We start from the raw sequence: 14,313 nt of genomic DNA, 5'->3' as shown, positions 1-14,313 counted from the left end.
GGAACGTCCACAAGTAAATGGGCGCACCGTGCTTGTGGACTAGCTAGTTGCTGTTGGACCGAGAAATTAATTCAAATCGGTATCGTACGTCGCTTACGATGGATGCCGGCGCGCCACGACTGGCCTATATAGTTGCCTCCTAGACCGATGCCGACCTTGGGCGTTGGATGAACTTGCACGGTAACAACGAAGTATTCTTTTTCTTTTTCCACCGATTTCTCCAGTTTTCGCTGCATTCCATTCAAAGTCACGGTTTTCTAGTTGGATGTTATAATTCGATGCATCCTCGATTATCCTTATCCTCAAACCGTTCCTTATTTTTTAAGCTTTTCTGTTTACTCATCGCAGTCCCAGCGTGATGTGTGCTGAAAGGCTCATCACACGTGACTGCTGGTACTATATGATGTAACCAAAACCCACCGCAACACACAATCACGTCTCCAGTGTGCTGAAATGTGCCACGTCCCACGCAAACTGATTTAGTGTGAGTGCTCCAACACGCCAAGAAGCTAGAGCTCACAGCAACAAAACCTAACCGAAATTTCCCTACTATGTGATAGAAAAAAAAATTACGGTACCACGAAGGCTCACAAGAAAATTTAATTTTTGTATACTAATATGCAATTATAATTTCTCTATCATTTTATCCTTGTCGGCTTTCCATCAGAATTAATTTTTCTGATAGTTTTTCCCTATACTCCTAACGGTTACGGTTACATTCCTAGCACATAAGGAAATTCTGTTTTCTAGTAGTGTCCTTATCGGTTGACTTCTGTTTATATTAAAAGTGAATTGCATGTAATGTAAAGATGCCACATCTTGACTTCTCTTCGGAACAAATATTTTTTTAGCAAAAAGGGGTGCAAAAACCTTGTTATGTAAGATATGTTTCTAAATGAAGCCGTGTTGAAGAAGCCAAATATTTATGCTATTAGTACTCAATTTATCGACAAAAAGGGTTAATATATACCATTCTTTTATCTTTATATTATCCATTCCTTGTACCAAAATTTCGAAAACATGTACTATTTATGTATACCAAAAGAATTTACCTATTAAACATGTACCTATATACAAGTACAATGTTAGAATTAATTAATCATAAACAGGATCTTAGCTTAGTCTAATCATGATCACTAATTACTTAATGCAGAATTAATTAGATTAATACTGACCAGAGCTTCTTGAATCCATAGACGCCTCTGTAGTTGTAGTAGTAGGGCTGATGACTGATGTAGATGAAATAGACTTGATCTTCACCATTGGAGAGATTTAGATCTCTCTGTTGATGAAGTTCTTGACGAGCAGCAACTCCTCCTTGTGCATGCCACGAAGTAGATGAGGAACAGCAACTCCTTGTGCCTGCCACGAAGTAGATGAGGAAGTCGCGCTTCCAGCCCCTCCAGCGCTCTAATTGATATGTGTTTCGCTAATCGCGAGATTAACTGATTAGTGTTCCAGAGGGTACCCCTCCGTCTCATATTTATAGACAGCACTGTGGGACCGGGGCCGACTTATAGATGAAAACATTAGGTGTACCTGCCAATCACGGTACATGAATATATTTGGTATGTTATCTCTAATTTGTGGAAATTATTGCCATGTAAATCTAGATTGTTATCCTGAGATCATAAATTTCCAACATTCTCCCACTTGATCGAACGGTTAACAACTTAGGTTCGCTTTAAACTTATGTTCACACTCAGTACAACAGTAAGACCGGACCAATGCGTCGTCAGTAGTATTTAATTCACTACCGGGACTCCATTACCCACAGTTCACTGCAATACCTCGATAGAACGCTTATTACTTATTTGGGAATGATCATATATCCAGAATCAGGTCCAAGACCGTTCACAAATCTCATACTTAATTTCGCGAAAATTTAAATGAGATGAGTGACAAGTCTTGAATAACTTGCTAGCATAAACTCAAACTTATTTCTTTAACTTTAATAACTTGATCCTGGGACCTTTCTTTCACAACATAATACTTAATCATCAGTAGTCTATACATCATCAATAATTATGTTGTTACTCGAATGAATACTGCAATCATAGCAGTATCAATTTGCTGTCCATAAACTTAACACCGGAATATAATTCTAAAGCTTGATAAGTTAAAACATGCCTTATGCAATCTCAGCTTTCATTATGCCAAGTTTGCTTAGAGCTCTCAATAAAATTGCTCTTTTCTGCGAAAGTGAAGGACATAATATAATGTGCACTTTTACATCCTCACACTCTTACAGAACTCTTAGCTAAATAATTTATAATAAACAAGCATGCTATGGTGTCTTGTACATTATCCAATGGACCTCTTTTGGATAATATTAAACACATAAGGATTTCCGGCTTACAAATGCAAAGTCAATCACTTAGAGACTCATGCATAAGCTTCAAAAGATTGAAGCATAAGGAACGTCTTCCTTAACTTTATCTCAACTTTATTCTTAGGGTATTAGACATAATTTGCTTTACTATGCAAAATAGAACAGCGTATCTTAACATTATTCACATTTACCACTTTGGACAGCTTACATCTCTAGTGGTAATCCTAATACTTCTTTGGTCCAATCTTAGTGTACATTAGTGCCCAAAGTATAAGAGGCTTTCACCAAGATTAATTTAAATCTAATTGAAGGATAGAAATGCTCTCAACCTTAGTGGCATATTCTAATCGCCACTTTACTTAGTAGAGCATCATCCACTTAAGTACTAGGATAGTAAATTTTCCACCTTAATCTCAGTACATACCTTTATCCATAAACATTTAGAATCATGGTAAGCTATAAGCTCAGTATTTTAATTTTCTTTCGGAATCATGATCATGGCAAGATACTAATTTGATTCCATCACAAATTTATACTAAAGCTCATAGACTCAATTTATGGCCTCCTTTATAGTGACCTTCAAAACGAATGAGGTCATTCTTTTATGCCAACATCAACAGTTATTATATATCACATATTCATGTTGGGATTAATCAACTTATGAGAATCCTCAACAAAATATATGGTAGCTTAAGATGGAGGTTTACTTAACTAATGGCATGAGTTAAATATTATGAGATTCTGCTACTTGAATCATCGATGCGGGGTAACTAAGCCCACATCTCTCCAAATCATCTCTTCCTCCTTTGTGAGCTCCCACCGACTCCCACTAATCTCTGCATTCTTTTAAGAACACAACAGTTGAAACAACTGATCTTTGCATTCCTTTAGAAACACAATGGTTGAGACAATTATAGTGGTAGAAATGATACCCTCAGACTTATTAGGATATCCATAAATGGTAGCTCATCATGACATAAGTTCTTTATCTTTAGTATACCATTGATCAATTTCCTTTACTAATCAAGCTCACACCAGCGATGGCTAGAAATGAACAAGAGCAGCAAAGTTTATGGTCAAATATTTACCAAACAGCGATGGCCAGAAATGATAAATATAAGCCATACTTCAAAAGTCTCGAGCTTCATTGAACTAGTCAAATAGCGATGGCTAAAATGAACTAGAGCAACAAAACTTTGTGAACATGTATCCATTAATCAGCGATGGCCAGAATAATGAATAAAGTCACACTTAACTTTATTTGAGACAATTGGCTTTATGGAGTAATTCTCCTGTCACAATGGGTTTTTTTTAGCGTTCTCCATCATATTCACCCTTTATATGAGCCGATTTTCTAATTAAGCCTTTTGAATATCAATCTTTATGGGCAAATAAAATATGGTGATAACTCTTTATAGTCTTACATCTAATGACTGGAGTATCTCTCATTCTTATGAGACATTACAACTGGAGTATCTCTTATACTTGATGAGACATTCCAATTCTCCCCTTCGAAATGTGATTTAACTAATAATATCACAATTTCGACAAGGTCTCATAAACAACTTATTGAAGCATTACACAATATGCAAGAAATAAATAAAATAATTCCTTGACAAGATAGCAAAATCAACAATGATGATATACTTATTATCTCAAAACTTAAAAATTGTTCAGAATCACTTATTACTGAAAACAAATATGACTAAATATATAAAACTAATGCGAAGCATTTAACATCTTCTTCATCATCATCATCATTAAACTTTGCTCCCCTTGAACTCCCTGATCTTATGGGTCAGACTTAATGACCTACTGGGAATGCATCTCAATCAATCCACCAAAATTTAGGGGAAACTTTAACTTAAAAGAGCTTATGAGACAACTTTATTATTCTTCCATTGCACTTGATGAAGTGACTCACATAACTTATATCTTACTGGAGTATCCACATTTTGAGCATGCTTATTATAATTCTCTAGTAGAGAAGCCATAAGATATGGCACCAGCAAATCATCAGAGATGAACCTGCCAAGTGCTTTCAACTCCGCAGCCATATTGTACATGCTCTTAATGTGTATACTTAGTCCATTGCGCCCATCATAACGTGAGGTAGACAACTTATTTATGAGGAAGTTGGAATAATTAATTTTATAACATTCCTTAATGGAGTTCATAAACTCCTTAACATTTAGTTCCCTATCATCCTTCCTATAAGGAAATGCTCCCCTTATGGCATCTGAGATTGAATGTTTTATAACTAATTTTGCAAATTCGTTGGATTTTTACCATTTCTCCAAATTAATTGCTCATTATGATTCTCAGTACTTATAGAAGGATTGACAGGTTTATACTCATAAAGTGCGTAATCAAAGTCGAGAACTCTGAGAACTGCACACACCTCATTATTCCACTTAGGAAAGTTGGTGCCATTAAAGGGCTCAATGGTACTTAGTAAGTCCTTATAATCCACTGAAAAATCATAAAATTGAAGTCTCAATAATCTTATACAACAAGATGCACATAAAGGCACAAGATTAACCCTATGATGGTCTGATTAAAATCATGCCATAAGTTTCAATTTGCATCACCGATGGGGAAAACAAACGAAACTTATCATTAACTCATAATTAAAACAACGATGGTCGGAATTAATTACAAGTGTACTCTAATCAAACTTCTCGATGGTTCCATTTGATTAGAGAGCATCTTAATTGCACATGGTGGAAAAATATAATTTTTCGGCTTAAACAATGCGAACTAATGCAATGTTCATCAATAAAGCATAATGAAAACATTAAGGCAAATAAACTTATTCTGGATTTTAAACTCAAACTTAAGCAGTGAAATAACACATAAATCATAAAGAGATTAAATTTCACTTTAGATATAAGCCTTATAAAATCTTAAACTTTGCATTATATAATCAGTGCATAAAACCTTATCAAACTTAATTGCACTGAAAATTTAAACTTTATTGCACTTACAAAAGATAAGGCTCATTAATCTTTAGATTCTTTCTCATTTAACAAGCACATCTAGCATTATGAATTAATTGTGCTGAAAAACAAGACTCATCAATAGCCCGAAATTGAACTCATTATCAAAGATGATTTTCCATAATTATTTTTAAATTGACCTTATAACATCAGAATTATGGAAAATATCACTATTCATAATTGAGAAATATCTATCATAGATAAATTAAGCAATAAACTTATTTGCGAAATTATAAACAATAGATATCTCAAATATAAAATAAATACTCATGGATATTAAATAAATATAATGCTGGTAATAATAAGTGCAACAGAAAATAATTAAAGCCTTAAACATAAACAACAGTAATTAAATAAAGCCTTTAAATGTGAACAATAACTCAATTAAAGCTTAACTCATCAAAATAGTAAAAGAAAAACTTTAAAACTTAAACCGGGCTAAAGCTCATAATCAGGCTGAAAACTCCCGAGTCGCGCAAACCAGCAGCGTGCGTGGCCCAGTTTGGCCCAAATCGGTTTGGCCCGCCAGGAGCCGAAACCCTAATCGGGCTCCATCCAAGCCGTCCATGTCTATCGGACGATCTAGAGCTCATTGAGCTTCATATTAAAATGATGAAGGCAGTCGGAAGAAGGCCTCACTCCCTCTCCCATCTCTTTCCCCAGCCGCCGCTCCTCATGCCATTAATGTCCAGCGCCGCCGCCAGGGATCCGGCGGTCGCCGGCAACGCCCCTGATGCGCCTCGCATGCGCGCAGTGCGCACCTGATGCCCATGCGCCTCATGCGTGGGCCTGGTGCCGTGCCCCAGCGTACCGCGAGCGCTCTCGCGCCACTGCGCACGCGGGGCCCTGGCCTGCTCCGCCGCTTGATGCTCACGCGCGGGTGTCGAGTTCCTGCCGCAGAGGCTGGCCACGGCTGCCGCCTTACGCGCGCGCGGGGCCGCAGGTAGCGCCGTGTGCGGTGGGTGCCGCGGCCGCCGCTCATGCGCCGTGATCCGCCCGAGGCGCTGGCGCAAGTCATGGCCGGCCACGCGCTGGGCCGCGTGCCGCATCCTGCTCATGTGCGGGGCCCTCGCCGTGCGCGGTAGCGGCGTGCGCCGCAAGCGGTGGTGTTGCCATCTCATGGCCACCATCCCGAGCGCCGGTCTTGGTCATGCATCGTCCAGGGCCCTTCGCCGGCGCGTGCGTGCGTACTAATCGCACGCACGGCCGTCAAGGGCTCCTCACGGTGCTACTGGCTGGACCGGTGCGCGCCTGATGCGCACCGCATCGTGAACCGAGGTAAGTTTTCTTCATTCTTAACCTTGGATTAGGGTTAGGGTTAGGAAAATTTGGATTTTTCTTGATGCGATCTGAGATTCGCTTTCCCCTTCTTCTCAATGCTTACGGATGCAACAAATCTCATGGATTTGGATCTAATTGCATGGACTTGACTTTAATTTTGCGGAATAAGTATGAACAGGGGCTAATTTGGGGAACAGATTAATAGCAATCGTAAACCCTAACTGTAATTACTTAACTTAATCATCAATTAACATGAAAGTGCCTCGGCCTAAACATGAATTAGCGTAAACATAATTGTTTAGATCTAATCCGAGCTACTTAGCCTAATCAGATTAAGATTTGCATTACTCATAATCTAATCTGAATAGGATAAGGCTAATGACTTCATAAACATTGACCTTAATTTAATTCGCCCATAAAACCTTACGTGCAGGGACTTAATCTTAGTTTAATCAAGTCGATTACTTTGCACATTATAATAGTGCGGATGAGGAAGCTTAGTCGCACGTATATGCACAAAGTAGAACATTAATCAGCATACACATCACGCTGGACATCACTAATTGCATATAACAGATCCAATATGTGTTTATTTCACGCAAACAGAATAGTAGATCCAATCTACTAATTGCATTGCACTGATTTGCATATAGCACTTAAATGATTAGATCCATATCAGCATTAATTACCTATGATTAAGCACGAAACAGATCTAAACTTACATTAATCAGAGGCTTCGAACTTGATGGCTCTGGATTAGGATCATGACAGATCTAAGATGGCTCTTGATACCGATTGTTAGAATTAATTAATCATAAACAGGATCTTAGCTTAGTCTAATCATGATCACTAATTACTTAATGCAGAATTAATTAGATTAATACTGACCAGAGCTTCTTGAATCCATAGACGCCTCTGTAGTTGTAGTAGTAGGGCTGATGACTGATGTAGATGAAATAGACTTGATCTTCACCATTGGAGAGATTTAGATCTCTCTGTTGATGAAGTTCTTGACGAGCAGCAACTCCTCCTTGTGCATGCCACGAAGTAGATGAGGAACAGCAACTCCTTGTGCCTGCCACGAAGTAGATGAGGAAGTCGCGCTTCCAGCCCCTCCAGCGCTCTAATTGATTGGTGTTTCGCTAATCGCGAGATTAACTGATTAGTGTTCCAGAGGGTACCCCTCCGTCTCATATTTATAGATAGCACTGTGGGACCGGGGCCGACTTATAGATGGAAACATTAGGTGTACTTGCCAATCACGGTACATGAATATATTTGGTATGTTATCTCTAATTTGTGGAAATTATTGCCATGTAAATCTAGGTTGTTATCCTGAGATCATAAATTTCCAACATACAATACCTATTTTCCTGCAAAAACGAAGCACAAAACCAACCATTTTACCAGCAACAAACTACGGATTATCATGTACATACTTTGAATTGTGTTCGAGTCGACTGCCCTGCTATGAACCGGCCGGATCAGAAATATTGAGTGACCGGCCGCATCATGCCTTCTTATCAGGAGTGGTGTCGTTGTATCCGATGCCCTTCCTTTTGGTCGGGAAGATCAAGAACACGAAGCTCGACAAGAACGCCGTCCCCAGAGGCCGATTCTTCAGGAGCTCGTTGGTGTTGGAACCAGCGTTGGGGAAGAAGCACCTCTGCAGCCCGACGTCGCTGAACGCCACGGTGAGGAACACCACGGCAGTGAAGAAGGCGTGCACGTAGTCCACGGGGCGAAGCCGGAGCTTCCGGAGCTCGCCGAGCGCCCACTCCCGCTCTTCCTCCTCCCCGGAGAAGTTGAACACGTTGAACCCGTGAGGCGTCGCCACGCCGTAGTAGTGCTTGCGGTCGCGGCCAACGACGCTGTCGGTGAAGGAGAAGAAGAGGGAGAAGGCGGCAAGGACGCCGACCAGCACGGCCGTGAGCCACTTGTTGGAGGCGCTGCAGTTGCCGTAGTTGGTGAAGGACGGGGACAGCGCCTGGTACGCCAGCACCGTGCCCGTCGGCAGGAGCTGCGCCAGGTTGGATGCGCTCGTCATCACCTTGTCTGTCGTTGTTCCGGAGCTCTCTGCCATCGGCATGGTTGGGGGTTCATCGGTTACCATAGGTGTCGGCGGTGCTGTCGCGTTGGTCTGCGAAGAAGGCATCTGGATCACGATGGCCGGAGGAGAAGATGCCATCGTCGTTAAAGTAGCTAGCTAGCTACTATCCTTTGGTTTTCTCAGAGTGATATGGTCCGTTCTTGGGCTGCTTATATAGGTGAATATAATCCTGGATCGTGGAATAATTCCATTGTTGGCGCGTTGATTTGTATACTTTCATAGGTGTGTAGCTGTGAGGAAGGCGTCGTACATGCATGGACTTCAACTCTTCACGCATGTGTGTGGTCAGACAGTCACACGATGTTTTCTAGTTAGGTATCCTACTTGGAATTTTCTCTAGATTTTTAATCTGTCATGAATGGCTAACTTGCGCGGCCAGCGGTGACTTGTAACGAGCTAGTTTCGTTCTTACTGAGAAAAGTCTTTTTTTGTCATGCCACGAATTAATTCCTTCTTCTAGGAAGGTGGCCCCAATAAGTTGTACTGTTCCTACTCAACTTGCATGTACATATGCGAGTCTAGCTGATTTCCTAAGAAACAGGTTTATTTCCTTGCAATATATTTCAGACCAGATGTCATACCCTTAAGGTGAATACATGAAGACGCAATGTCATACTTTAGAATTTTCTTTTGACATGAATTAGAATAAAGTTGCGTTTCGCATGTCTCGAAGATCATGTATTCCTAACCCAAATTGATCCTGTTTAATCAAGTCATCATCCATTTATCAACTCGATAAAAAAGGATCAATCCCGATACTCCTTGGAATGTGTCATGAGCAATGTCTAGAATTTAAACACACTTCACTCGCACAACAGCAACACCACTACATATAGGCACGTACAAACACAATTTCACAGTACAAAAAGAGGTTCAATACATTACATCAGGTCTTCAGAGTTTGCAGCGGAAAGTCTACTACACATGCACTCCATACATAATGCAAAATAAGAATGTTAACACTATATGCTGATAGTGTCCTTCTTGTAGCTAGCAGCCATCTACTCCTCACCCGCACCTCCGTCCATGGGGTAGAAGTACCCAAAGACGGCCTCCGGATGCGTGTCACTTGCGTCCACTTTAACGATAGCACCATGAGTACAATATTCTTTATGGTTAATAAGTTATTTGTTTGTTTTAGACATATGTGCCTGCACCTGCAAAATTAATCTGGAAGGATCCATGACAACAGTTGATCTGAGGGGCAGCACAAGGGAATTTTTAATTTTAATCCTTTTTAATCTAATATTTTAATAATAACCTGTGTGGATCTAAATTTTTAAGTATTCCTTTTGGTCACGTCAAATCTCGTGGCATGACTCACTAAAGGGTCGCATGGCATGACCAATTTGCCACGCTAGTGTCACATGCTTTGGTCCAATTTGCCACGCTGGCCGTTCTGCTGACCTGGCAAGGCTGAGTCACGCCACATGTTTTGGCGCGACCCTTCAGCGAATCGTGCCGTTCGGCGTGGCGCGACCTTTCAGTGAGTTGCGCCGTGCGGCGTGGCACGACTCAACTTAATAAACGACTAGCCGATCCTCCCTTTCTTCCCCCGCCCCTCCCACCCGACCTGACCTCCATGGCACCACCTCAAGATGCAAGCAGGCCCATCTGCAGACATACTAGAGTTGGCTCCTTGCAGTTCTCCCTTTAACACCAACGGTAGATAGGAACCGAATTGTCTCACGATGTTCTAAACCAAACTCACGTACCACTTTCATCAGCGAACAACCAAACCCTTGGGACCTTCTTCAACCTGTTGACGGCCATTATCTCACATTTTAACTGTCAACTTCTCCGGAATAAATTGAGTTTTGCACCATGTTTCATGTATATTTTATTTGATTCTAATAAATTCCACAAGTTTTGGATGAGTAGTGCTTGCAGGAATTCACTGTCCAAAGATGGTCGAAATCAGAGAAAACCTCAGCCGCCCGGCACATTCCGTGCTGACCGGCCTGACACCTCCACATACATGGGTCCGATACATTCACTGGAGCAATGTGACATGTTCATAAGGTTCCAGAACAAGGCAAACATCTCATATCCTGTCGGTGGACCCGGAAGGCACAAGGTTAAACCAAAGACCCACATGCCAATGCCAAGAACGTCAAATGAGGAAAGCACCCAGTCCAGAGGCAATATGGAGCATTGATGCGCAATGTCGGTGAAACAGAGGGCCGAGGAGTGCCAGAGGCAGGCCGCCCGGCCCAACCCAAGCCGCCCGGCCTAAGATTCTGGTATCCGAGGAAACCACCCGACTTACCGACCTCCTGGAGTTATCTGAGGCTGTCCACGCGAAGTCAGTGGACATGTGGCAGCAGGGCCAGGCCGCCCAGCCCCACAAGTCGGCCACTGGAGCTCCCCTTTCGCATGAAGTTCAAGCCAAGTCAGGGGTAGCGTAATCTTACAGCGGTTACCTGATTACCGACCTTGAGCAGCTATAAATAGGCCCCCCATCCTCACTTGTAAACACACACTCAAAAGGAGCAATTCTCTCTTCTCAAGTCTAGAGTAGGTTAGTAGTTGGGAGTTAGAGTCGAGTCGAGCTTGTCTCGGGGATCCGGAGCCGTCATCGGAGCTCGGTATAAGCTATTGTATCTTTTACTTTGACTATTTTTAATATAAGTTATCTTCTTTATTTACTTAAGTCAGCTTTACTTTCCGCAAGTATTTATCTTTCCAAGTACTAGTACTTGTCTGCGGGAGTAAGTTTTTACCTCTAGTTCAGTTTAAGTTCTCTTTCTTGCTTGTCGGAGTTAGTCTTATGGGTTTTCTCGCCCGTACTAGTGTAACTCAACTTAGTTCACTAGGTTGAGGGGGATTTCTCTTGAAGGCCTCGAGAAATCCTAGTACCGAGAGCAAACGTGGTGTGTGACTCAGTGCTAGCTAGAAAGTATGTTCCACCCCACGGTACCGCAGTAGTAGGCGGCAAGTGGTGACAGCCTTGTCCGTCCCTCGTAGTCCACCACGTTCGGGTGTTTTAATAGCAGTAGGATTGCCAAAAGTATGTTGGGCCCCTTCTCACCCCTGTCTGCGCCCTTCGCTTAGGCTGCCGAAGTAAGCTCCTATTTCCGACACCAAGATAGAAGTTTAGATTAGTTCTAGTGAGGCTAGCTCAGTAGTTTAGAAGTGTTTCAGAAGTCCTTTCTCGCTCGTTGTCCTCCCAGCTGCTACCTCTCTAAGGTATAGAATCTCCTGTGTGTCACGCGGTCATAGCTTGGCCATTTACCTCATCAGTTGTCGGTACCTCAGAACTGGGGTACCCCCTCTTGCCGTGTCAAGACTCGGGTAGTTATCAGCAACTACGCCCTAAAGAGCTGAGCAGCCGGACCCCTGGGCTCCGGCTCCATCTCACCAGACCAACGGCACTGAACCTGCTTCCCTCTCGGGGCAGGTCCGGTGTCGCCACGTGTCCCGGTGAAGAAAGCCCTCAGGGCAAAGCAGCCGGGGGCCCCGGACCTCCCACGGGGTCCCAGACCCCCACATACTATCCGGACCCCTCAGCGGGAGGAATCAGGCACCCCACCCGGGGGGGTCCGGAGCCGCCACGTGTCCGCAGGTGGCGGCACGCGCGCGCGACCGTGACGCTTCCCCGGGAAGGCTCGCCCGCCTACCGCATTCAATGCAGTAAACGAAGGTGCGCTCTGCTGTAGAGCCCGAGGTGACTTTTGCCAGGCTGTACTGTTGTCCGCGCCTTACCAAGGCGCACAGTGCAGCCACTGGTGCCACCCACGCCACACTCGTCAGTCTGCTACGCCACCCAGACACGACAGCTCGGCGACGGAGTATCGTAACTCCTACGAGGTAGACCCACAGTCTACGCCGCAACCTACATTGCCCAACGGGCACCTCGCCGATAGGACAAATAAAGGCCCCCCTCAGCCAGAGAGTCTACAGGACGAGGAAGCATATTCGGGAAGAGATTCTCTATCACTGTAGCTCCATTAGTATCTTACCAGTATAATATACATCCTTGTTGGGCCCACCTGTCGGGGCCCAACGCCTGTGTACGCGTCCTCCCTTGCTCTATAAAAGGGAACGCCCGTTAGAAAAGGACCCAGGCCCGAAAGAAACCCGGGCTGGGCAGAGGATAGACTCATTCACACTAAGAGCAATACACCACACAGTGGATGTAGGGTATTAGGCTCCGGCGGCCCGAACCACTCTAAATCTTTGGAGTTCTTGTGTTCTAGCCGCCGAGATAGATCGGCCTAATCGCTTAGCACTTCCCCGAGTACTCCCCTCAGGGAATAGGCAGGTGCATTCCGCCACCCGGCTGTGGGTACCCCCTCAAAGCCCGCGACATCAGTTATCTGGCTTACCCCTACTGAATTAGTCGGTCGATAATTTCAGTAAAGGTTGTCAGTACAAATTTACGATACACTTTACCATAGTGCTTCCCTGAGGATTTCACGATACCCCGGAATACTCCAAGGTGAAGTGCTACACCAGTGAATTCTGTGCGCTTGCAGAATACCCATTCAGATTGAGCACAAGAGACACCAACAAGCATTTCTGGCGCCGTTGCCGGGGAAGCAATTGGCTAAAGTTATCATATAATTGAGTGGAAAACCTTATTGTTTTATCACCGCTAGTTTTAGCGGGCTTACCATTGCTCTCTCTCTCTCTTTTATTTGATGCAGAGCAGTGCATGACTGGTTTTGATCTACCATCCAACTTCGATCCGAATCCTCAGAGAATTGGGTGAATTGTGAGACGCCGCGTCATCCCACCCCAGAAGAAACCCACTTGGAACCCTCGTTTGTCAGTCTCAGCACCACCCATGGCCAAGACTCTCAGGCAGTATTCGGCCCCGTCCAGCAGCCACATATCTACTAGACTGAACAATGACCAAGGCAATGATGGCTTTGAGCTCAAGTCAGGACTGGTGAACATGGTTCAAGCGAGTCCATTTTGTGGCAAGGCATCCGAGAATGCCAACGCTCACCTTCAAAACTTCTTGGAAGTGAGCATCACCATCAATCCCAGAGGTACCATGATGGATAATGTTCGTCTTCGACTGTTCCCATTCTTCTTGCTAGGCAAGGCGAAGATGTGGTTTTACACCAACAAAGCAGACTTCACCACATGGGAGGCTTGCTCCAATGCATTTCTGACGAAGTATTTCCCGGTGGGCAAAACCAATGCCCTTCGAGGCAAGATCTCTGGATTTCAACAGCTCCCGGATGAAGCCATTCTGGAAGCTTGGGAGAGATTCCAGGAGTACATCGCAGCATGCCCCCACCACGGCATGGAGGAATGGCTGATTATTCAGATTTTCTTCAATGGTCTGAACACACCAGCTCAGAACCACATCGATGCAGCATCAGGTGGTTCCTTCCTTTCACTCAGTGTCGCTGCAGCAAAAGCGCTGGTAGAGAAGATTGTTTCCAACCAAAGTTGGAAAGGTGAAAGGAAGCAACAGCCCCGCAAGGGAATTCATCATGTCGACAGCATCGATATGCTTGCTGCCAAGATGGACCTTCTCATGAAGAGACTGGAGTCCCCGCACCAGGTGGCTAACCAAGTTATGGATTCTCACATGACATGCGAGATCTGTGGAGAAACTGGACACATGAGCAACT

The 14,313-nt window shown here is 43.7% G+C and overlaps 1 protein-coding gene and 1 non-coding gene across 2 annotated transcripts; both read right to left on the bottom strand.

Moving 5' to 3' along the window:
* Positions 1 to 959: 959 nt before the first annotated feature.
* On the bottom strand, positions 960 to 8,967 carry LOC120673346 (protein DMP10-like). The gene is made up of 2 exons (XM_039954147.1): positions 7,976 to 8,967; positions 960 to 1,084 (listed from the first exon to the last, which is right to left on the bottom strand). The coding sequence occupies exon 1, from the start codon at positions 8,798 to 8,800 to the stop codon at positions 8,123 to 8,125; it is 678 nt and encodes a 225-aa protein (XP_039810081.1). The 5' UTR covers positions 8,801 to 8,967; the 3' UTR covers positions 960 to 1,084; positions 7,976 to 8,122.
* Positions 8,968 to 13,874: 4,907 nt separating this feature from the next.
* On the bottom strand, positions 13,875 to 13,981 carry LOC120677125. Its single transcript, XR_005676188.1, has one exon. It is a non-coding gene; the product is annotated as a small nucleolar RNA R71 (small nucleolar RNA).
* Positions 13,982 to 14,313: the final 332 nt, after the last annotated feature.

Source organism: Panicum virgatum, chromosome 5N (assembly GCF_016808335.1).
Source record: "Panicum virgatum strain AP13 chromosome 5N, P.virgatum_v5, whole genome shotgun sequence".
NCBI lineage: Eukaryota > Viridiplantae > Streptophyta > Magnoliopsida > Poales > Poaceae > Panicum > Panicum virgatum.
Note: the sequence above shows the minus strand (reverse complement) of the source record. Positions and strands in the feature narration are given on the sequence as shown.

Excerpts from the sequence above, each read along its gene's own strand:
- LOC120673346 (XM_039954147.1), bottom strand. The coding sequence starts at position 8,800 with ATGGCATCTTCTCCTCCGGCCATCGTGATCCAGATGCCTTCTTCGCAG.